The sequence below is a fragment of the Anser cygnoides genome, chromosome 2 (genome assembly GCF_040182565.1).
Source record: "Anser cygnoides isolate HZ-2024a breed goose chromosome 2, Taihu_goose_T2T_genome, whole genome shotgun sequence".
Taxonomy (NCBI): Eukaryota; Metazoa; Chordata; class Aves; order Anseriformes; family Anatidae; genus Anser; species Anser cygnoides.
In genome coordinates this window covers 67,331,062-67,355,849 of record NC_089874.1, presented here as the reverse complement: position 1 = coordinate 67,355,849, position 24,788 = coordinate 67,331,062, and the positions used below count along the sequence as shown (strand labels likewise).

The following is a 24,788-nucleotide window of genomic DNA, read 5'->3' as shown; positions in this document are numbered from 1 at the left end:
AAAGCCTAACTCTGCTCTTACTGGAGTTAGTGGCAAACCAGCCTTGTCTTTGGGGAAGTGGAAGTGCTTGTCCTCTTCCATGGCCTGGGGACAATCCACAGCTATGTATTTCATTGGCCATGATCTTCCACATTGCCTTCTTTCTTGCTTTTCTCTCACCAGCTTCTACATTATTTTTTTTCTCTTTCTTTGCTGTCTCTAATTCTCCATTTCTTGCTTGGGTCATGTATCCAAATTAAGCAACAGGAATGCAGACATGCCCTCAAATAGGTCACTATATAGTTATTCCTATCAAAATCAGCCATGCAACAACAGCAAACAAATTCTTGGATTGCCAGTACCTTTTAAGACAATTTGTCACTGATGTTAAGAGGAGAAAATCATTTTTAAACACTTTAAAAGGAATAAAGCCTTTTAAAATTATCATTTTCCTTCTTTTCTATTAATATTCACCCATCTCCTTTGCTTACAGCTTTGGAAAGAAAGATATCAATGAGGCAAAGCAGAGAGGAGCTTATAAAACGAGGAGTGCTAAAGGAAATTTTTGATAAAGGTAAGTGCTCTTCTTTTTGCAACATTAAATTGACATCCCGTATAGTTTTATGGCCATATCTTACATTGTTGTAACATTAGGAACTGGGAATACCATACAGAATAGCAGGACTGTACAGAGTAAGGTCTCTAAAACATCTCTTGATTTCACACCCTCTCGATTGGATAGATGTGGTAGTTACCTAGCAAATAAAATTGAAAGCTAATCAAAAATGTAAAGCAGTAGAAATATAAGTCTCAGCAGTGTGCAATAGTAACTTGCTGCAGAACAGCAAGGCATCCAAACCACAGGGAGATGAAATGGGTCTGTGCATGCATTTATTATCATTGTCTGGTTGAGTCACCGTGGGATTAACTGTTGTGGAAAAAAAGAAATGTTTTAAAGGCTTGGGATACTGTGATGAGCACATTCCCTTGATGAGAACATTCCCTTGAAACAGCTCAAATGTCAAAATAATAATGATTCCCTTTTCAGGATAATTAATTTGTTGTGTCAGTAATGTACTTTTTATGCAAAACACCATTATTTTACACTGGTAATGCAACACACATTTGGCATCTATTGCGTATGTGTCGATCTTTAACTGCGATTTTTATTTGTTTTGCTGCTTCTCTTGTCAATAACTAAGGCAGTGAATTCAGCAAATTATGTAAAGGTATGGAAAAATTGCCTTTTAATTTCAATAGAACTTAGGCATGTGCTTTGATATCTCATTAATTCAAAGTCTAAAATTCTTCAGTAGTACCAGTACAAAACCTGGATAAGTCTGTAGAAGCTAAACATTTTCAGAGATTTTATAGGTACAGTCTATCTCATTAGGTTTGCTCTGCTTAAATCTGCTATATGCTATTTTAGTCTAGCTTATTGGGAAAGAAGAGATTATTTTAAAATTTACTAACCCAAACAAAAGCAATATGCAGCTTGTGATTACATTCTACAATTTTTATCCATTGCATATTTTAGATGCTTCTTATCCTTTGGATCTAATACTGCCTGTGCTCTTAACTGTGGTGTCTTGGGAGTCATTCTATATGCAACTGCAGAGTAGAAACAACAACTGGCAAAAGGTTTTCCCTTCTCAGTGTCTCAGGTTTTCCACATTTTGGACTGTGACTTGGACCATATACTCAGCCATGAAGCAGACATCCCTGTGGCCAGCGAGGCACAGCTGGGTCTGTCACTCCATGTGGGTCACAGCCCAGGGGAAGCTAGGAAGTAGCTCCCAATACAGCACCCTGGGGAGCTTGTATGTCAGCCTCTGTTTATCCCTACACAAACCTAAAGCATCCCCATGAAAAATCTCTCCTCTGCAGCATGACCCTGCCTTCTACCTTGAAACTCAGGGAAATTCTCCCTGCTTTGCTCCAAGAGGCTGCAGCTTTCTCCCTTCAAGTAATGCTGTAGTCTGTAATCTTCAATATTGCCTGGTAAAGTAGATGTTAAGCTGTCTGAAGGTCCTCATCAAACAAACAGAACAAAAAAAAACCACTCCTCCTTGTAGTCATTTTTCACCTTTTCATAGCAGAAAGAGCTTGTAATAAACTTGGGCTTCTTCTTCCTGTTTCCAGTACAAGGAGTATAGACATTGAACTTTTTTTATTTTTCAGATGCAAATAAATGGGAAGCTATCACCCAACATGGCTAGATTTGTAATCCAGTATCTCCACATTATTTCCTGCTAGTCGTAAACACAGGAAGCAAAGAAAAATTGGAGCCCTTCCTTGAAAGAAGCAGGGCAGAGATAAAAGTGGTTACACACAAGTATAGTAGCATTGATCTTGTGTGATGTAAGGATATGAGTATGACAGAATTTGTAGAGGAAAAGTAATCCAAGAGTATTCATATCACAAGGCTTTATTTGATGGTAGCATCTTCTGTGCCAAGAGGCATCTTGTACAGACAATAGTTGGAGTCATGATGTTAAATCTCTTAGTCTCCCATTCCTAAGACTCAGGCCCATGAGTGGGTAATTTTGCCTTTTTCTTTCTTAAAATAATCTGAGCATATAACAGGAAAAATAATATGGATAGGCTGAGCTAAGAACAGAAATTCTGGAGCTGCAGTGCACTTAGTATTGTTTTATCACCTATGTTGAAGAAGAACAGAATTAGCCAGTTTGCCTGTTATTTAAAATGACACTCTGACCTGTTTGCTTCAGGATTTGCTGGCTTTTCAGATGACTTTGTGTTGTCCAGCAGGTGACAGTTAGCAGAGTGCAGTAAGTCACAGTGTTCACACATGGGAGAATCACTGCAGTCCAGCTGCTATATTTGGGAAACAAGAAATGCTTTTATCACTTCAGTGACCCCCATACTTAAACTGTTCAAGTGAAACCACTCCAGACTGAACTGCAAAGAGCTCACTTCTTGGCAAGGGCCAGAATCATGAATGAATAAGTTTCTGCTATTTCAAGGGTTGTGTGACTTGCATCTTCTGAAAATGTGGGCAAAGATTGCTTTTTTTTTTTCAAATACTGTGTACTTCTAGAAAAACAGTATGTTGAAGAAATATCTGGTCAGATGCCTGCTGTTCTAATAGTTTGCAGGCAGGCAGAGCCAAGAGCTTGAACACATAGATGAAGAGCTTTGATTCTCATATGAAGCTATAACCATCACTAAAGCATCTGTCTTTAGAGATGCCCAGTGTGCTATGGGCAAAGAATTGAAAGCTACATGTAATATTTTGATACATCTTCATTCATGTGAACATAGACAAGGTTTCGTGTAGTAAGAAATTTCTGAACAGGAGCATAGTAATTGCTTGCTTCAGAGATGATGATGCAGTGGTTCCTCAAAGGAAGCATGTGCAGTCTTCATCTTTTGTACTTTTCTATTTTTGTACTATCTAATCAAAATGAGGGTTTAAAAACCAAAATTTCAGGTTACCTAAACCCTGACAGGGCTTGAAAATGTTTTTTGAGTGATAAACCTCAAACAAGAGCACTCGATTTTCCATCACTTAGCCCAAGGGGGCCACAGCAGAGAAGGGCATGGACATGCCTTGCCCTTCCTAGCCTTCTCCATTGAGAATATTTGCCTGGACATTCTTACTTGAGAGAAGGCCAGTACCGAAGAGAACCCAAAATGGAAAATAACACAAGATTTAGAATTCTCCTTATCATTTTGGCTCAGCCATTTGTCTATGGAAGGAGCACATGAGCTTTACATTCACCAAACAGATAGGAAGTTCCATATTGCAAGGCATTCAGAGTCAAAAGACACAGTGAGAACGTAGGCAGAGCTCCAAAGAAAAGAAACAACAAAAGGATCAGTCTGTACCAGCTATCATGATGCACTTTGGGCTGCAAGTAATTTTCAAAAAATACCCAGAAATGGAAATGGCAGATGAGTTCATGAGTACAAACTGTGCTTAAGGTCCACATCTTTTGAATGTATCATCTATGTATTTCTGGGCCCTCACCCTGTGCTGTTATTTCACACGCAAGGCTAAACCAAAATATCTGGGTTAGAGCCCTGTGCATCAGAGAAATTCCTCTGAGGTTCTGCTTGTTCCATCACTTTGAGTGTACAGAGCATCCTGGTTAACACAGCAGCAGCCTTCTTGTGCTCCTTTTGCTGCAGAGTTCACATTACTGACTTTGGTCCAGTCCAGATCATGCTGACTAGCACACTGCCTGCAGTATCAAAGCTCATGCATTTAGGGAAAGTTGTTCTCCACTTAGTAACAGCAGGCTCTCAGAAAATGCAGCAAAGGAATTAGCAAGTTTGAGAACAAAAGATTACATATGTTATCACTGTGCAAAATTAAACTCATAGCTAGTTCCTGAAGACTAATTAATTCATCCATATATATGTCATAACTGCGTTACTAAGATTATTTCCATTTGTATGTCAGCTAACCGAAATAGCTTTTAGTACTTTAAAAATAGCAATTAATTTGCCTTTTATGTCTGGTTGTCAAGCATGCCTCTGATCCAGGATTAACTCACACTAAGAGATTCTTCACTCTACAGATGATGATTTTCATCACCTTCTTTGATCTGTTTACTGTGTTTTAACAGTTCCTGATGTAGTTCTTCTTTAAGCAAGATCAGATTTAGTGTATATATTTCAGTCATGATTCTGTGTCATGTCTGATGATTTCAGTCAAATCTGAGGATGAATTTTAGAGCCTAAATGAAGATTAGAGATTTTCAGAGGGAAGATTAATATAGGTTATGTTGTCAGTAAGGACAGCTGTCACGCTTGCTATTATGACAAAAAGTAAAAGTCAAAATTTTCTCTCACTTTGCTTTTTTGCAATAGTAAACCTTCAACAGATGATTTGAATGCTATCTTCTTAAGCCATGCTGAATATACCTTGATAAATGCAAAGTGCATTTAAGATAGTAAGATTTCAAGGTGCTCAGCATGTTACAATTGGCATCTCCATTGAAAATGTGTAGATATCCCTAAAAAAAAAATAAATTGCTGGTTCTATCATACATACTCATTGTCTGGTCACAGTAATGGTCAAATTTAGTCCTGTACCAAATTAGTGAATATTGCTGGACACAGTCACTGTCTTTCATTCAAGAAGCAGTTATTCTGCATGAGCAGTAATTATGATCTTTCATGAAACCATGTCTCTGACACAACAGCAGCCTCTATCCCAAACACATATAAAGGAATGTGTTTACAAAAGGGAGGCAGAGCAAGTATGGGATAGATGTCATTTCCACCCAAACAGTTAAGTCAAAAAACATTCAGCTTAAATACTGGCTGAACTGTTGGTTGATCCTTGCTGTCTAGGGAAATAAAATGGTTTGTATTGAATGACTGCAGCAGTTAGAAAGAGGCTATGCTGTGAACAATTGGCTGAAACCTTCAGTTTTGGTTAATGTTGCCACCTTTTGCCAGCTCAGTTAATTGCTCTGAAAGCTGCAGGTCAGGTTTCAGTCTACTGTGATGTGGCAATGTATCGTAATAGCTCTCTAGTTCTTAATAAATAAATAAATAAATAAATGAAATTAAGGAAGTCAAGACCTTGGTATTTCTAACAATACCAAACTAAGGAAGAGACCATCTTCACATGTTGTACAGAAGCTTTACAAGACAGAAAAAAAAAATTAATTATCATCTATTGTACTTTCAGACATGCCAATTGCTGTGTCCTGACACCTAATTGCAACTTTGTTTTTCTGTCTTTTCTGTATTGTTTTCCAAAGTGTTTTGCACATCTTAGCCCTGTGAGGGGAAAGTGTGTGCTCACTTGAGTGCTATACATTTATGCATGGTACATTGAGCAGTAATGTGGCTAATCACAGTTGCCCAAAAATCAAGAACCAGATCCTGAAATCCTGAGTTTGACTTAAAAAATAATTTGAAAGCATTGGAAAACTAGGCTCTCTTTATTTGCCTGCTGTTTTTTTGTTTGTTTGTTTGTTTGTTTTTTGTTTGTTTGCCCTACAGGTCACATTCTGGATTTATTTTCAGGCTTCCACTCATAACCATAAGAGCTGAACACTTTATAAAGTTGTAATTGAGATACCTGTGCAGTCATTGCCTCCAGGTACCAGAGTGCTGTGCATAACAAGTTCTGAGATAAAAATCATGCAGGTTGAACCGTGAAGAACGATCTGATCCCTCCCTTCTGTTCTATATCATTTCTAATGTGAAGTGGTGTTTGATAGAAAAGAAACGAACAATTGCTGTTACAGAAATTTTTGCCCATATAGAGAAGTTATTATTAATAACTTTAAAAACAGACCTTCTAAATGGAATCCGCTATATCCCAATATCAAGACCTTTCACCAGGCAACTATAAAAATTGTTCTCTCCCTTACTTATAGTCTTGATCATGCTGGGAGACTATAATAGTTTTATTGGTATATAAAATAGTGACATACTTCTGTGATTCCGCTTGTGTCCCTTATAGTATTAAAAATGCTGTAAGGGAAGGGGATAATGCTCATTATTATTATTATTAAAATATTATAAATTATGTATTGTATTCTTATTTTTTTAAAAGCTTGATAGCTTCAGTTCCAGTCCATTCTCTTTTCTGACTTTACAGTTTTAACAGAGACAGGGAAAATAAATTCTGTGGCCCTATCAGATGGAGGATGACCATGCAGCTTAGACCATGGATCACAGTGACAAGCCTAGGGATAAGCAAAGGATCAACACAGTTATTCGGAAGATCTTTCCCAAGTCTTAATAACCCTGTAAGACAGACAAATGAAATGCTGTCAGACTTCGATGAAACTGTTGTGGACAGAACATCGTTCAGACATCTCCAAAAATTGCTCAGCATAAGTTGTATTTTTGAGATAAAAACCTTATTGTTTTGATCATTATCCTGTGTCTCCTATGTACGTACGATGACTTAGTTCAGGTTCTTCATTCTCAAGCAAGCTATTGGAGAAAGCAGATTTCGTTTCAAATTCTTTCTGTATCTCATTTGTGTCTTCTGTTGTCATTGTGCTTTCCTCCGAATATGAACAGATGGGGAACTTTCCATACCAAATGACGAAGGAGCTTTGGAGAATGGGCAGCCTCTGGGCTCTGGACCAGTGCTGAGCTCCAGCCAAGTATCGCTTCCAGCCCTAGCAGAACTGGAGTCAGGTTCTGCACCTGGGGAACCCTGCTCATACGAGGTGCTCCCAACCACAGAGATCATGGATGGGACAGGTAACATCTTGTTTTCAGTATGACATAGCTACTTTAAGCAGTTTGAAACGGGTTTTGACCTCTTACCTTGGTGGGTAGCCCTGAGAAACCATTGTTGAAGACCAAGTTCTTCTGGTGGAGAAGGAGCATACAGATTATCACTGGTGCTCCATGAGAAATTTTGACTGTCTCAGCATAACAGTACTTCTGCTATGTACTCTACTTCTACACAAGTAACCTCTTGCATGTCAGGCAAAGTCCTTGCACTTTTGTGAACATTTAAGAGTAGATTTCTAACTGTCATGCTACTTCTCAGCTGTGCCAATGCGCTCTAGAGGGCTGATAACATTTTTAAACCCTGGGGTATGTCATTTCCTTTACCTGCTGCATGGTGTTGGGTGACATTCACATCACACATCTTCCAGTAGTTAACACAGCCAGCTGCACCATCCTAGGTGAGGCTCTCTACGCTTCTTCCCCAGCCCATAAAGAGAGACAGCAATACTGTACATCTAGGTTAACTCCTCTTCCTGCGTCACTTAATGTTGAAGTTGTGGATGAAGGTCAAGTGAGGAAAAGTGACTAGTAAAAGCATTCTTCCGTGATCATGCACAGTTGTGCGGCCTGTTTGGAATGGAATAGCCCCCAAGAGGTGCTTTTACAGTTATAGGATAAATTTGAAGACTGCCTGCTAACATATCTGGTCCTGAGCAAGCTGTGGTGGCAGACCATCTGAGATGTGACATTTTAAGCTCTTGATATGTGCTCAAGATGTGGGAATATGTCCCAGCTCGGCATAAGGGAGCTGACTTCTGTCAGAGGTAATGGGAAATTCAGTTGTTGTCTAGATGTGTGTTACTCTTTCTCTCTTTTTCTCTTTCTCTATTTCTTTCTGTGTTAATATGATGTTTGAGTGAAATCTATTAGTCAGTCCTAATCCGCATTCCTGCACTGCTTTTCTTGTCTTACGATGTCTGTATCCACTGCTGCTTTGCTCATAACGTTGTTGCGTCTATGATGTGGTTGTGTCCTCCAGTGTCTGAAGAGAGCCCCACATCCAATGAATCCGGCGTCCTCCTGTCCCAAGATCCTACAGCCATGCCAGTCCTGCTACTTCCCCCCAAAAAATCTGCTGCTTTCCCTGGAGACCATGAGGACACCCCAGTGAAACAGTTGTCCCTCCTCAAACAGCCCCCTGCCCTGCCTCCTAAACCTATTGCCAGGATTGGCAGCCACTTAACTGGTAAGTAGGTGTTCCTAGACCCTCAGCACCACCGCGCCCCTTATAGGAAAAACTTGCCCTTATAGCAAAGTCCTCAATGTCCTTCCATAAACCTGTTTGCACATGTTGTTGTGTGTACTAGCAATGTGTGTGTGTTGTACCTAGGGCAGGGATCGCAAAGCATTTTCAGACTATACCATCATCGAGGTTGCTTCAGGACTCTTCCCTTCTCCTCCCTGTTTACCTAGTGCTACCATGACATTTCCTGACAAACCCTCCTCACTCTTGTTTATCAAGATGTACCATCACCACAAAAATGGCAGGATGTATTTTGATGGGAAAGGAAATAACAGTAAAATACAAGGATATCTTTAAATACTTTTGATGAGAAAAGGCGCAGGGCAGGGGGTAGAGTAGGTAGAAGGGAGAGGGAGAATTTTTCTTTTGTCTTGTTGCTTCTACCCTCAACTGACATCTGGGAAGGTCACCCCAGACACATTCCCTGTATCTTTCCATATGTTTCTCTTTTGTCAAGCCCCTTGATCCTTACACAGGCCGTTCTATCACCTGCCTTCTTACCATTTTGCTTCCCTGCTCACGCAACCTGCCCACCTGCTCCCCTTTCCACCCCAGCTCTAACTGTTCGCCTCCTACTGATGAGTCCTGCTGATGACGGGCAGCTCCAGTTCCCACTGACTAGGATTTTGGTATTGTACAGATTATGCTGCTGTTTCTCTCTCTCTGCATGCCAGCTAGAAACAAGTCAGATTCCTTTTTTGTGTCCCAGATGTTTTACAAGTGTCCAGGCTCTCTGGGATTCAAAGCTTTAGACACCTGTGGAAGGAGGATTGGTGGATCTTACCTGACCAGTCTCCTCTCTCCAGTCTGTCATTTAGGCCACTGAAGTGGAGGATTATTGCACTTATACAGACCAAAAAGGGCTCCCTAAGTCCTTACCTACATCCTTTGAACAGTCTGCTCATAATTGCAGCTGCTTCCCAGGAGGCAGCACCTTGAAATCCCACGCTCAAGACGAGGTATGGTGCATCTCTGTACTGAGGCAGCTCCTGGTCTCTCACTGGGTTGCTCTTCTGGTGTTAATGCTGCTCCAACCTTTTCAGGACTAATGTGAGAAATGCTCAGTCCACGTTAATACATTCTAGGTACTTTTTTTTTTCCTGTCAGTTAATGCTTGTTTAATTTAGGTTAAGAAATATATCAGGAAAGAGCTCATTAGGGAAGAACGTGTTCTGGTTTTCTTTCATATCCCTATGTAGTCTCTTCATGTTTCTGTTTGGGTTGCTACACGTTTTCTTCTACATAGTTTTGTTCATTATATGTGGAATCTCTTTACTTTCTTGCCTACCAAAATCTGCACGTAAGGACTATTTTTTTTGCCTTATACTACAAAACAAATCGGCAGTTCTGCAACCTGGAAAGCCATGCAGCAGAATTGCTGGCTTCAGGTGAGGACAACACCAGCTTCCTATATCTCCCATAACACTCTGTTCCAATTACAAGAAGATGCTCAGAAATGAGGCCAACATGAAGAAATTAAAAAGAAAATTAAAAACAATAATGAAAAAAGGAATAGTGTAGGAAAAACCTCTGGCACTAAGTATCCATCATACATAAGGCCTCCCTCTGCATGGTGTAGCAGAAGAATTACAGGATGGGTGCTTCTGATAGTTGTTGGTTTTTTTTCAGCTGGTAATTTTGTGTGAAGTAGTACCATTCTCAAGCTACCAGCATAAATTAATTGCTTGATGGTAACAACTTTTCCAATGAAAGTGAAACAAAGCTGTGTCTTCTCTTAGTTCATGATAACTTTTAGTGGTCTCTCATCCAGTTCTAAGTGATCTCTTGTATGCACATATACACAGACTCTTATACATGAATATGCAGAGCCCTCAGGGGAAAGGAACAGAGACTCAGATTTGGTCATAGGACCCTAGTTTAATTGACAGCTAGCCCTGCTAGAACTGAAAGCCTGATTTATACGTATTTTATAAATAAGAGCACTGAGTTTATTCTTAAGGGTCCATTTACTTGGGTGGTCTGAGATATACATGTTGTTCAATGCCTTGTGTTCTTCACTGGTAATTGTATTAGCCATGTATAGTCTTTGAAAATGAGCAATCAATCCTGATGAAGCACCCTCATCAGTGAGAAGCAGAATTAATGCTATTCTTTCACTAATTATTCCAGACATCCTCAGCTTGTGTGTGAGAAAACAGGTAAAATCTGAATTCTGGCATTCAAGGTGAAAACTTTTCTCATTGCATACCCATTTTTCTATTAAATATTTTGAGAGAGAGTTGAAGGACAAATTAAGACATACCAAGCATGACTAGTGAGAAGTTACAGTGGTTAATGGTCTGGTAGCTCTGTTCAAGAAGACTGCAAGAGGAAATGTGATGTTGTGACGGTACGTATCTGAGTTGGAAGATGCAGAACTGCCTCTTAACTTCAGTCTTAAGATAGTTACATATATGTATGTGTATATGTAAAGAAAAATATGCTTTATACAAATATAAATGGGAATATAGTATTATAAAATCAAATCACTATAGGCATAGTCAGCATAAAATTTAAAAAAAAAAAAAAGGAGAAATATATTAAACACACAACGTGAGGGAAGAAAAGCTTCCTGTGAGTCCAACCACATTCTTGCTGAGAACTTGTCCCAAAGTTCTTCAGGTCTGAAGGTATGAAAAAGGTATGAAGATATGAAGTTCTTCAGGTAAAGGTATGAAGATTGACTTAAAGGATTTGCCAAAGATTGTAATACAGGGTTTAGGAAAAGAAGAGGGAACAATCCTCACCTCTAAAAGCATTTGTGAACCATCTCAGATATCTCTGTGCCTGTGCCAAGACAAAGATTGGCCTTTCGCTTGATAAGAAATGCACATAAAAGTGCAGGCCTAAAATAAACAAGCAAGAGCACATTTAATTTTGTGGAGGATGAAAATGAAATATCAGTTTTAAAAGTGATAGGAAGAGAGAATTGCCTGTAGCAAATATAAATCAGACAGCCTTGGTATGCCTCTTCTCTAGCTCAGGTACTGTGGGGATGGGACAGCAGAGGAATGGGGACAGAGCCAAGAGCAGACGGCAGAGCAGACACTGGGAGTGATGCCGCCACCACTGCAGAAGCGTGCTTGGTACTTTGCTTCATGCCATCACCCAAGGCTCTTGGTGATGCTGCATCCACAGGGAATGTCCCTATCACAGTACTGGGTGTGGAAATACCAACACAGCCTCTCTCTCTACTTTTTCCTCCATTGGAGTGAAGCAGTATGCCTCTCTTAATCAGTGATTCCTTCATATCACAAGACAGGCAACCCTAGCAGAAAAATATGATTCTTAAATGTTTTGATACCACTGTTCCACTGCTCTGCATTTCCTGTTGGCCAGTTACCTCCTGGTGAGCCTTCCAAATATGATCATTATTATATATGATCATAACCTTCATGGGTAGAATTTCTTTCATCATTTTAATTCCCCAATATCGACATGCAGTACCCAGGCATTTAGAACAACACTTGCAACCCCCCTTAGTTGGTTAAAAATTGAGGAGGAAGTGAAATCATCGCCTGGAACAAAATGTAACTGGACTGTCAGGATTAAGTCCCCACATTACCATGAAATTTTTAATGGCCAAAAGCGACAAGAATACTGGTCATATATGATTTGATAGACAGCATACCCCAGTGGTATGAAGCTCGTTTTGGTCCTGATTCATGAAGTGGTTACTTTTAATCAGCAGAGATGATGTTTTCTGAAATTAGTTTCTGTTGAAAGAACTGAATTACCAGTTACCCATAAAGTCCCCTAAAACTTCAGAGAACAAATTATGTGCCACCAAGCAGAAGTCTCACCTGAGTGTGTCTGAGTCTAAAATTAGTCTAATTTTATGCGAGGGTGTAGTGTGACCACTAGGGATACACTACTAGGATGTATCTGGCCACTCAGCTGTTGTATTTAAGCTTTGAAAAACCTTTTCCATTCTCTTGCTTTCTTCAGTCAACATTTTAAGGAGAGGCATGGCACACTTTTATTTCTGTGCCTTCTATTTTTGTCTCTGTAGAATAAGAACTAATTCATAATTAGAGGCAAACATTTAACAGGATAGGAAACCCTGGAAATCCCCAAAGCTTCTGATAACGTGGACATGCCAAGGATGAGGTTTGAGAGTATGGTTGCTTGGTGCCCTGATGCATTGCAACAACACAGCTGATGGTTAGTTACAGTGTTATGAAAGTATTTTCTGCTACAAAATTTTCAGCAAATATTCTGTGCAGTATTTTATAATCTGACAGTCACATATCTTAGAAGGCTTCTCTGTAGATGAGCCCATGAAATTGTCCGAAAGCTTCCTGTTCTGTGACATTATCTCCTGCTGTCTGCTCTGGCAGGCTATATTTGTGAAGACAGGTTACATTCATGAGGGGGCAATGGAGAATTCTCTTTTCACTGTGGGCTTGAAGGAGAGACAGCAGAGCAAAAGCGGGTTTCCTTCCCCAGCACATCCAGGTTCTCACAGGAAACTGGGCCCTGATGGAGTTGCTCTCTCCACACTTCATCTGCCTGCTCTTACCTGGAGGGTAGTACCTAGCACATATAAAGAGCAGGAAATCTTTTCATCTTTGAAACCCTTTCTAAGGCTCTGCAGGGAATTCATACAAACCTATACAGAGCTATAATTTTCAACCTTAAGGATGAGCATGCTCAGTTTATTTATGTTCTCTGAATGCAACAAACTACAACAGTTGGTCAGGGCTTTGACCAAATGGGTCTTGAAAATGTCAAAAGACTGCACGACCTGTCTGGGCAAACCTATTGCACTGTTTGGTTCTTCTCATTTGGGCATAACACTTTATAATTCAGTCTTGAATCTCTCATTTCAATTTTTACCCATTGACTCTCATCCTCCCACCATGTACCACTGTGAAGAGTTGATAACCTCCTTCTAGGTACTGGCGTGTTGCTGTTATATCCCTCCCCAAGCTATCTTTTGTCCAGAATGAATAAACCCCAGTCCCTCAGCCAATCATAGGAACACAAAATGGTTTGGGTTGGAAGGGACCTTAAAGATCATCAAGTTCCACCCCCTCTGCCATGGGTAGGGACAGTCCCCACTAGATCAGGTTACCCAAAGCCCCATCCAGCCTGACTTTGAACGCTTCCAGGGTTGAAGCATCCACAGCTTCTCTGGGCAACCTGTGTCTGTGCCTCACCACCCTCAGTAAATAATTTCTTCCCAATATCTAATCTAAATCTACTTTCTTTTAGAATAAAGCCATTTCCCCTTGTCCTATCACTGTATTCCCTGACAGAGTCCCTCCCCAGCTTTCCTGTAGGCCCCCTTTAGGTACGGGAAGACTGCTATGAGATTTCCCCAGAGCCTTCTCTTCTGCAGGCTGACCAACCCCAACTCTCTCACTGTTTACATTGTGACAGCCTTCTGCTGAATTCTTCTTAGTTTTTTTGTCTTACCTGTACTGGGAGGCCCAAAACTTGATACAGTAATCTAGATATAGTCTAAGGAGTGCTGAATAGAAGGGGGATAATCCCTTGATCTCCTGGCAGTGCTTCATGCAATCTAGGAGTCTATTGGCCTTTCTTGGCCTGCTGGCTACTGCTTGGCATCACAAGGAGTAAAGAAACAGCATTCCTCACACTGGCAGGTTTGCAAACATAGCCAGCTCTGCCACAAGCCCAGGATTCCTAGGTGTGCCCTCTTCCTCCAAGAGTAATTCCCAGGTGTGCTGGGGCAGAATCTGATTCTAATGGGCTTATCTAGCATCCCTGGTGGAGCAATATTTGCCACCATACACCCATAACATTCTAGTATCCTATATGTAATGTGTATCTGCAATGTGTTCTGACCAATTCTCCAGCTATGTTTAGTGCCTGGGAAGACACTGAACCTGGTGTACCTGGTGTATAGCCCCAGTATAACACAAACACTCCAGGAGTGCCGCCCAGGGCAGATCGTTTGCACAGGGACTAAAAGCACATTTATCTCCCTAAAACCCAAAAGGAAATGCAGCAACTGTATGTATTAGCAAAATGATCTATAAGGAAGAGGTAAGGGCTGACCTGCTTGTCATAGGTCTGATATGCAGCAAATATTGTGGCTTATACAAATATATTTTAAGTAATTTAATGTCATCAGCAGTTGGAAATCTAACATCTCTTTCATCAATTCTGGCACAGTTATTACTTAACTATGCACAGTTCTCAGTGGTCACAACCCTGCTGGGAACCAACATCTTGCAAAGATTGTTCATTATTCTCTTGAGCATGAAGAGCCTAAGCCAGAAGAGATTAATCAGACTTGCACACCTGGCTTCACACAGTTTGCTTCTCTTCTGTCACGTTAGTGCTTTGTGTAATGATTTAGGACTCTAGCAATGTTCCACTGAGAAGACGCTTACAACAGATTCCTTGGTCATATTTCCCCTGTCCAGTTTCTTATTCATCTACAAAGGTCCACGTCTGATAGATATTCCACGCTGGAGACAATAAGCATTTCCACCTCTGGTTCATACATCACAAATATATTGAAATTAAAAAAAAAAAAAAAAAAGGAAAAGGAAAAGAAAGAACTGTAAGATGCAGTCTCTCTTAGGCACAGGGGACAAGTTGTCCTCTCCTTTACTTAAGATGATAGTAGTATAATTTCCAACAGCATGCCTGGAACCCATGGATTTGGGCAAAGTCCCATTTCTTCAGAACGCTTGTTGATCTGACCACTCAATTTAACTTGCAGTACAATGCCTGTTATCTCCATTACTGTTGATGGCGAGGATATACTGATATGTTTCTGAGTGAATGGATCAAACTTTCCTCCTATTGCAGTCATTCTCCTTTTTAGCTATTTTTTTTAACAGACATGTAGAATTCTCCTGAAGATAAAGAACAGACCAGTAGATTTAATGCTTCTGGTTCATTTTCAAAACTGTATTTAGACATTAGGGCCATATTCAGACAGTTTCCAGAACTTGTGTGAAACACAGTCAGTCTGAATTAAGCCTTACATTAAAAATAATGGACAAGATTTTTGACAGGAGTAAAACATGTTAATATGGAAGATTTCTTTAAATGTAAGTGGAAATTAAGGGTCTATACCTTGAGTAGAAAACAGAGTATGCTTTTATCCAGAATACAAAGAGCAAGTATACACAGCTAACTTGTATGTAAGAAAAACACGGTAACTTGGAGACATGCCTGTGCTTTAATAGAAAATCTTGGAAGTCTTTTTTTTTTTCTCCTGTACAGAAGGCAGTCTGTTTTAGAGGATAGGGCAGTGAGTGCCCTATAGATTGGCAATCCTCTGAGTTAGATTTCAGCCTTGGCGAAGCCATTGGAAGAATTTTTGCCTTCAAGAGAGCCAACATACTAGCCAGATATGATATTGCATGGAAAATGGAAAAACTTGGGTTCTCCTCTTTGTAACTCTCACATTCTACAATGAGGGAAGACCACTTTCTCTCCATGCCTCTCTCATCTTTGCACACCCTTTGCCTCTCCCATCTCTTGAAGAAAGGGAAGATTCACTGTCTATGTGGTTTTTCTATTGTAGCACAACACCAGTATCAAATGTATACTGTGGATGGAACAAAGCTCTGACTGAAAAAGCTAGCACAAAAAAAAGTCTGATACTTATCCTGAGCTTGGCCCCATGCACAGTCTTTTTCCACCTTACTGTCCGTAATCATTTTCAAGAAGTGCTAGTGCTTTTAATTCGTAGTATCATGCACCTCATGCACTCTGGCTAGTAGATATGGATCCTAGTACAAGCAATACCCAGAATAGGCCAGAAGGGAAGAAGAGATAAAGGGGGCAAGGAGAAGGATAGTTAATGTTAAAACTAACCTTCTGGAAAAGGACTTTACAAGTCGGATATTGCTCAGAAGAGTGATGACATTTGAAACTAGAGAACATCTTACTGCCAAGCTTTCTCAGGTCATAAGAAGATTCTGACCCTTCAATTCCTTTACCATGTTACAGCAAGTGTGAACTGAAGCAAAAAGAGGCCAAAGAGTGTGCAGATCATTGCAGAGCCAAAAGTCTGGGGTGGGATTACAGGCTAGAAAGGGATTGGCCTTCCTCCTAAACACATTCACAGTGGCAGCTCACAGTATATATATATATATCTTCTCATTCTCTTTGCTCTTGGCATGCACTGTGACCATTGCCTACACCCATCTTGGGATCTCTAAGCCCTCCCATTACCTCTTCTTCCTTCTGAAAACATTTCACAGTGCATCTCCAAAAGTCTGCATCCTGCAGTTGAGTCCTGGCAGAGAAGTTTTTGTACAGACCTCTCATTGATTTCCCATGGAAGTCAGGGGAGTCTTTGCCTGGTAGGTCAACTGTGTGATTCAAGGAACATGCCTAGAGATAAAAAGGTTAAGATTCAGTTCACGAGTCCCTAGAAAAGTGCCTGCCAAGTCTTCTGTAAAAGAATACATTAATCTTAACTCTCTTCTACCCTTTTTACCATTTTCTCCTCATGTACCCTTCATTTTTCCAGACCACTCTTCTTTAGTATTCAAACTCTATTTAATTTCTTTCTTGCCCTGTAATGTAATTTTTAACACAAGATGTTTTGCGCATTATAAAGCTGTAAGGAATGTGACTTGTAGTAATTGCACTGCAGCAGATGAGAATGGTCAGGAATGCCTGAGCTTTTGCTTCGGCAGTGATGGTGGTGAGTCATCCTATAACTTCAGACACCAAATTGGTCCCCCTGTTTACATGCCTGTTGAGCAGGAGAGGTGCTTACCTCAAAGGGCTGTTTTGGAGGATTAGGGCATTAAAGCATTGAAGTGTGCCACAAGCCTTGTTAAGCATTACTTAATGTGTTAAGGGATGTGCACAGCCTTGGGATGTTTTTTTGAGACTCAGAAGTGCTGCAAAACAACAGTTCTTTTTCTGAACACTGTGCTGAGTGCAAGCTATGCAGCATCATCTGTCACATCAGGGAAGGGGTGCACACTTCTGTGTTGACTTTCAACCTCAGTACCTGCTCACCCAGTCAGGTACTCTGACCTCCATCTCACTGCCATGAAAATTAACACCAGGGCCTCTCTTTCTTCTGTTCTAGATCCTGGCGCTCCTGTGAAACTGCCTTGTATGCCAGTTAAACTGTCACCTCCTCTACCTCCAAAGAAAGTCATGATTTGCATGCCTTTAGGGGGGCCAGACCTCTCTCTCTCATCCTATTCCACACAGAAGAGCTCCCAGCAGCCTTTGAGTCATCACAGTGTCCTGCCATCCCAGTTAGCAGCTCACCAGCACCAGCTCCAGTACAGCAGCCACAGCCAGCACCTGCCTTCTGGGTCCAGCACATTGCCCATTCACCCTTCAGGGTGCCGGATGATAGAGGAACTGAACAAAACACTAGCCATGACCATGCAAAGGCTAGAAAGGTAATGGATCAACTTTTAAAATTGCATATTTATGTGCACTGTTTCCTCCTAGCCTCAGTGTCAGTATCACCACCTATGTTTACAGTACTTGAATCAGGCCTCTTCTCTGGGGATCTAACACCTTCAGGGCAGTCATTGCTGGAGAAACAGTCAGAGAAAGAGGTTTTCCAGGTTTGTTTGACAAGTCTGTGGCAGAAGGGTGAAAAAGACCAAATTTCCTGAACCCTGTTGTTCTGTTCATAGAACTAGATAATACTGCAAGTGGAAAAGAGGTTAATATGACATGTCTGGTTTGCAATATGTACTGCATTGTATAACTGCAGAGCTCCCGTTACATGGAGGATTGCTAAAAAAAGAAAAGGAAGTGTAAGATTCAGACAAAAAGCAATAAAAACAAGTGTGCCACTCAATCAGGGCATCTGATTAGTATTATGAATTAAGTCAAAGAAACCTATGAGGGCTTCCTACAAGTCATTTATAGGGGTTTTAGTATACTATTTAATTTATTTCAATTAATTTAAATTAAATTATATGTCTGATCTTAAAATAAGTATTTAACCCATTCCACAGCAGCTCCTTTGTTACCCATTTGCATCTGGAGGAAGGTTGTACATTTAATCAGAAGTGCTTTACCCACCTTGGGGCTGTTTTTTATTACTGTCACTTGTGAGCATCTCTGGATGCTGCTTCAAAGAGTCTGAATAAGTGAAGCATGTTGTATAAATGCAAGCTGTCCTCATAGATTGTGAGATCAGCAAGCTTTGGAAAGTTTATTTCAACCTCTAGACAAAAATTGAGCAAGTCCCAGAATAGAGAAGGTAGTCCAAAAATGATATTCAGCTTAGTACCAAGGGCAGTTTTTGTTCTAAGAGCATCAGATCATCCTTATGTGAGACAGGAAGCTAAAATGTTTGGTGTAGCAGACAAAATGCCTAATGACTTGACCCAGTACCTCTTTGCAATAATGTTACCTTCATTGTATTGCACAGTTAAAAAGAGGTCTATTAGGGATGGCAGATTCTCTTTGCTGCCACTAAAAATAGTCAGTGGAACAGAGGCTGTCCCCCACTGCCAGTTTATTTCAGTACCAGGATAGCAAGATCTCTGTGGCTATATGAAAGGAGCTAAGGTTTCTGCAGCCTGGGGGAATTCTCTGCTGGGGGAAAACTGTTAGGACTACCAGGGAAGTTTTTATTCCAATCAGTGAAGGGCTGTAGCAGTAGGATTGAAAAGAGCATTCACAATCCCCACTGTGTTTCCTGTGCCCAGTGACTACCCATTTACCTCTCCTATTGTCAGCAGGGCTGGTCATATACATCTGCATCACCCCAAAGCTTGGTGCACTGAGCGCAAAGGATAGCTGGTGCCTCCGAAAGGCTCTTTTGTCATGTCATACCCAGCACAGGTCAGATGTTAACCTTACAGTCTGGCTCACACTGCGTGCAAAAGGCACTTTGTTGTCCTGAGCCCAGTGAGATCTCTCAGAGTATGACGTCACTATGTCATCTGTTGCCCCGTGGTAATGAGTGCTCCAATTTCTAGGTGTCCATCAAGTTTACCTCTACAAGCATGTTTAACTGATTTAAAGGTGATGTTGTTTCAACTATTAATTTGAAGCTGAAGCTGTGCTGCTTGTTGAAAACTGAATAAGCAACGATTAATTTCCTGATATGATACAATTACATCACATTGCAGAATAGAGTGAGAAAAGGTTGTGACACTGATATTTCACATTTAAAATGAAAATGAATCCTAGTTCATGATATGGCAGACAGTTGATTTTTTGTAGTCTTTTTTTAGTTGATTTCAATCATGAAATAAAATATTGAGTACTTCAGTTATTCTTCTTGTCAAAGCAAATCAATAAAGTTTGTATTCACAAGAGATAACAGGTAATGACTGTTTCCTCTTCTACAGCAACTATTATTTTCGTAGTATTTACAGGTAAAAGGGTTTGTGGAGCTGACACTTGCTTTTAAATTCTTAATCAGAAGATTAAGCTTGTACAAGAGTCTTGTACACTATCAAGCCTTGATTCAGCTATCAAGGCATCAGTTTGTTTAATGTATATACTAAAGAGCTCTTAAGTGGACATATCTCACTCTGGGCTGGAACTGAACCTGTGACAGAGTGGTGAAAAATCATGGTATCCAAAAGACAGTTTATAAGACCATTTCCTCTGGGACATACAGTTCAGCTTCAGACAGTAGATTTATGAAATAAAATCCATTAAACATTCCTGCCAGTGTCTTGTAAATCTTATAAAATGTATTTGAGTTGGAAAACATTTATCTTCCATAAAACTTGTCAAGAGAATTACTTCTTGTTTAAACTTTAGTATTGCCTAAGGATAGAAACATTTAATATTTATAGCACTGCCTTCTTTCTGTCTGTCTCTCACATGTCTGTGTAGTATAAATGTATATACAGTTGTTTGAAGTTATTTCTGATTTTTGTTTTAACTAATAAGTACAGAACAGTGTCCTGTGGGTCTGAAAACATGCTGATAAAAATGTACCTCTGTATTCCAAAATCAAAGAGACTGGGATGACAGATGAGAAGCACGTGTTTTTTTCCCACTAGATTTTACAGGAGGCATTTTACTTTTTTCTGTTTAGATTTTGTCTGTCACATGAGTCACTTATACACTTAAATTCTGATTTTTCATTAAAATCTTTTCTTACTAGAAACATTGCAAGCTGTAGTGGTGTAACTTTTTTTGCCATTCTCATCACATAAAGATGATACAACAGTAAGTGCAAGTGCTTGTACTAGTCAGCTATGAATTATTCAAATCTATGTGTTAAGATACACTTACCTTCTTAAGGCAAGTACTTGCTTAGCTGTGGCTTTGTTCTCTAATTTTGTTACAAAACATGATGATTTAAAATAGACTGTTTGAAATAACAGTGTGTTTTTTGTTGAATAATGCTAAAAAGAAATTGTGGCGTAGACCCCCTGACCATGTGGGGGTTGTTTTTGCTAATGACCCAGAGGAATTTATACAGAATGGAAATACCTAGTGACCTCGGTTCGTACTGCAATACTGCATGTATTTCACAAGTGCTTTGCTTAGACATCTGACTTAGTCAAAATGATGTGGAGAAGGCTGATTTCAATCAAGAAAAACACAAAACATCAGGAAAAATGAGGGGTCTAAAATAGAAAGTAGTATTAGCAAGAAAGCGGATGATTCAGAAAAATTACAGTGGGATAAGAAACCTTCTATTTCTAGAGAAGTAGGTCAAATAAAGATCTAGTGTGGTAATTTGTAAATCTTGTTGCTGTCTGATACCTGCTTGGTATCCTAAATTGTTGAACCACTTTGATATCTGCTGCCCGATGTGCACACTCAAATAGATGAATCTGTAACCTACATACATTCTTCACATAACAGTGAAGCACCAAATGTTCCTGGGTGATGAACTATTTTTTGCTCTTTCCATTTGCATTTCCAGAAGGGTCTTAGTGAACTTGTACTTACTCTCTGTGTATATGGTGTTTTAAAATTAGATGAATAATCCAGCAGTTATGTTCACCATTGAAACTTTTTTTTTTTTAACAGTGTTAAAAGAATTTCACTGTATTTTAGTTTCTCTTGGGAATTTAATTCTAGGCTTTTGAATTTTCTACCTTTCTTCTTAAAGGAGTTTTAAAAATAGGTTATGTAGAAAAAATATTTTTAAAATTAAGTTAATCAAATTAAAATTTTTGAAGTATATCTCTGCTTTATAAGTTAAAGTTTTTAAGGACTGTAGTGCATTTATGTGCTATTGGGAGAATTCAACTGATGCATTCTAAAACTACTGCTGAGATAAAAAAAGTTTTAAGTCAAGTTCACTGAAGTCTAGCACAAATTCACAAGCCAGTTTTTCATGAGCCTTCCATACTTTGTGTTACAAAACATAGACTATCACTAAGAAAATAGAGTTCCTGTGTTCAAGGCATCCAGTAAAGCTATGCATCTCATTATTGGTTAATCTCCAGTAATAAATGTTGCAGTTAACAAAATGCTTTCTTGGAAGCTGAATGTGATGATTACAACATGGTATGGTTTGCTCACAGAATATGAAACCTTTTATTCTCTTGAAACCTTTTATTCTCTTTAATCCCTAAGCTCATTGTGGCCAAGCATTATATACCCAGAAGTACATTTTAAAAAGTGTTTTTCTGGGATGTTATCTGGCAGCCATTGGCATCTGGCAGTGTACGTTAAATTTAGGATTGGAAGAAAGAGAAATGTTTCAAGTCATCTCAGTAGAGAATCATTTAAAGAGAAAAATGCAGTATTTTTTCAAGATGTGGAATGTCTCTGGTATTCTGAGTAGGCTAAAATATTTAAGGGAAGTGAGGCTACTCAGCTCTTGGTAACATCACACCCAAATTTGCCCTAAGTGCAGCTTGGCCAGTACATCTGGTTTCGTATCTGTATTCCAGTGGAAAGTAAAACGAGAGTTTTACACAAAGAGAGCGTCCAACAGGCAAATGTTCCCCACCTTTTGTATAGCTGTTGTCTCAGCTGGGACTTAGGAGGGAGGGCAGTTTCTGCTGACTGAATAAGCTTCAGCAGCCATCATTTTTGCCTACCAGACTCTCATTTTAATTTCATTTTGGAAAAGCAACATGAGCTATCAGAATCACAGAACATCCTGAGTTGGAAGGGACCCACAAAGATCACTGAGTCCAACTTCTAGCTTCACACAGTACTACCTAAAAATCAAACCATATGTCTGAGAGCATTGTCCAAAGGCTTTTTGAACTCCGACAGGCTTGGTGCCATGACCACCTCCCTGGGGAGCCTGTTTCCAGTGTCCAATCACTGTCTCAGTGAATAAACTTTTCCTAACATCCATCCTGAACCTCCACTGATGCAGCTTCAAGCTATTCCCTCCTCATGTTCCCATTTTACTACTTCTATTGATATGTTCCTTGGTTAAGGACTTTGAAATCAGCACATAGGCAGAGCTAAATGGAAGCAGTACTAATGGCAGGTCTGAACATAGTAAGCTGCAGGACATGATCAGATCACACTTTATGTGACAAAAGAAATGTGACTTTAGATACCATTTCAGATTGATCTACAGCACCTAGCTGGAGTGAGCAGCAGGAACAGGAGAAGGGATGTTGTCACTGCAGCCCCCACATGTAACTGTGTCATTAGCAAACAGACCTCCCAGGATTTAGGTCCCTCCCTTGTTATTCTCACTACCTCCCAAAATCTGTTTTCTCTGAGCTCCATTTCACATGCTTGGTCCCCTCTGCTTCAGATAGTCACGCCCTTGTCTTCCCTTCAAGCCAATCAACAACTTGCAACTGTGCAAGTCTTAGCTTTCTTCTGCCTGCCTACAATCCTCCTCTAAAATCCATACCTTTCTTTCCTCCCACTCTCCTACTCCACCTTTTGCATTCAGGTGAGGTATTTTCTCCTTACTGCCTGCATTCCAGTGGAGAGGTCGTACAGACACCAGATTGCTTGTTGCCCTGAGTAACTGGTGCAATTCCCTCTAAGCCTTGAGACTGTATGGTCTGCAGCCTTTTGGTTCTTAGTCCTGAGTTGCTAGTATTTCTGCCTGTATGCTGTCCTACATCTCCCTAACAAGTGTTGTCCCTTAAATCTAATGTGCATTCAGTTTTAAACCCAGTAGATGTCTTGCTGGTTACAAAGATCTTTCTATCCTCATTTCTTCTAAAAAAGGCAGGAAAGACCATTACTGAAAATAGTGACAGAAGCAACACAGACTTGCACTGTACAGTTTCCTTTAGTTTATTTATTTGTTTTTCTTTCCCAACAGCTCTGGTTTACATACAGGTGATAGTGTTACAAAAACAGGACCTGGAGGCCTTCCAGACATGAGACAAGTGCCAACTGTTGTGATTGAATGCGATGACAATAAAGAAAATGTGCCTCATGAAACCAACTATGAAGATTCTTCCTGCCTCTACACAAGACAGGAAGAAGAGGAAGAGGAAGATGAGGATAACTCATTATTTACAAGTTAGACCCATTCCATTTTTTCTTTCTCATTTATTTATGTTTTCCTCTGAATTCTCAGTAACACAAAGGAAAAACAAGTGAATTTTCTTTCTTGACCATGGCTTTTGGATCTCTCAAGGCTTGACTACGGGGGGGGACGCTTGGCAAATTAATCCAAAATAATGAGAAACATGAATTTAAAGTGAATTCGCTAATCCACATGAATCCGTGTGTGGATAGCTCTCATACAGAATTAAATGACCTTTTTGTCTTATCTTAATTCTCTTCCAAATTGACTTTCAGATTCACTTTCCCAAGTACCTGTGGTGTAGAGAAACCCTGCCTTTGACTTTAAGTCAAGATCAGCTCAATAGGGTTACTTAAGGAGGATGAAATAATTACCACAGAGAATCAGACTTTTGATGCATAGAAAATATTAAATCATGTCAAAATCAGAATTTGGCACATACTTAGAAAGGGGTCATGATCAGAGAATTAAAAAAAAAAAAAGCCTAAATGTAGTCTTTTATTTTCTCTCTCCCCTTTTTTGCTTTTTAAAGCTAGATTTTCAGAAGCACTCAGCTCTAGCTTGTATTGCCACTGAGAGCAGGGAGATTTTACCTGTGATTTCAGTGGGATTGAAATTAAACCAGCACTCAGCAACTCTGAAACTACAACCTAAAATGAAGTGATCAGACTTCTGTACATAGCTTATTACTCAAACCTTCCTTAAATGTTATCCCAGTTTATATTGACCAAGATTTACTAGAGTAAAGAATAGAGGAAATAGCCTTGCCATTTCCATGCAGGAAAAAGTGAATAAAAAGTGGGGGAGGTTCATATTTTTCTGTTGAGTAGCTTACCTACTAGAAAGATGCCATGTGTTTAAAAAGCCTGTATTGTGCAATTTAGATTATGATGTTAGAGAGAATTGTGCAGATGAACTCAAATGAGATCAATATACAGATGTGCTAATCAGTACAGG

At 39.8% G+C, this 24,788-nt stretch overlaps 1 protein-coding gene and 1 long non-coding RNA gene across 14 annotated transcripts in view; one reads left to right on the top strand and one right to left on the bottom strand.

The window, feature by feature from the left end:
* PHACTR1 (phosphatase and actin regulator 1) overlaps positions 1-24,788 on the top strand; it is a 409,041-nt gene that overhangs the window by 328,010 nt on the left and 56,243 nt on the right. For 11 of the 13 annotated variants that reach the window (XM_066992303.1, XM_066992302.1, XM_048075521.2 and 8 more), the window contains 5 exons: positions 473-553; positions 7,000-7,185; positions 8,201-8,407; positions 17,505-17,829; positions 23,622-23,824. In XM_066992303.1, coding sequence (XP_066848404.1) covers positions 473-553; positions 7,000-7,185; positions 8,201-8,407; positions 17,505-17,829; positions 23,622-23,824 — 1,002 coding nt within the window. The remainder of the gene's footprint in view (positions 1-472; positions 554-6,999; positions 7,186-8,200; positions 8,408-17,504; positions 17,830-23,621; positions 23,825-24,788) is intronic. The other 2 variants (XM_048075528.2, XM_048075527.2) reach the window with 1 other exon arrangement.
* On the bottom strand, positions 14,553-19,252 carry LOC106044355 (uncharacterized). The gene is made up of 3 exons (XR_001212228.3): positions 19,114-19,252; positions 16,631-16,792; positions 14,553-15,300 (listed from the first exon to the last, which is right to left on the bottom strand). It is a non-coding gene; the product is annotated as an uncharacterized lncRNA (long non-coding RNA).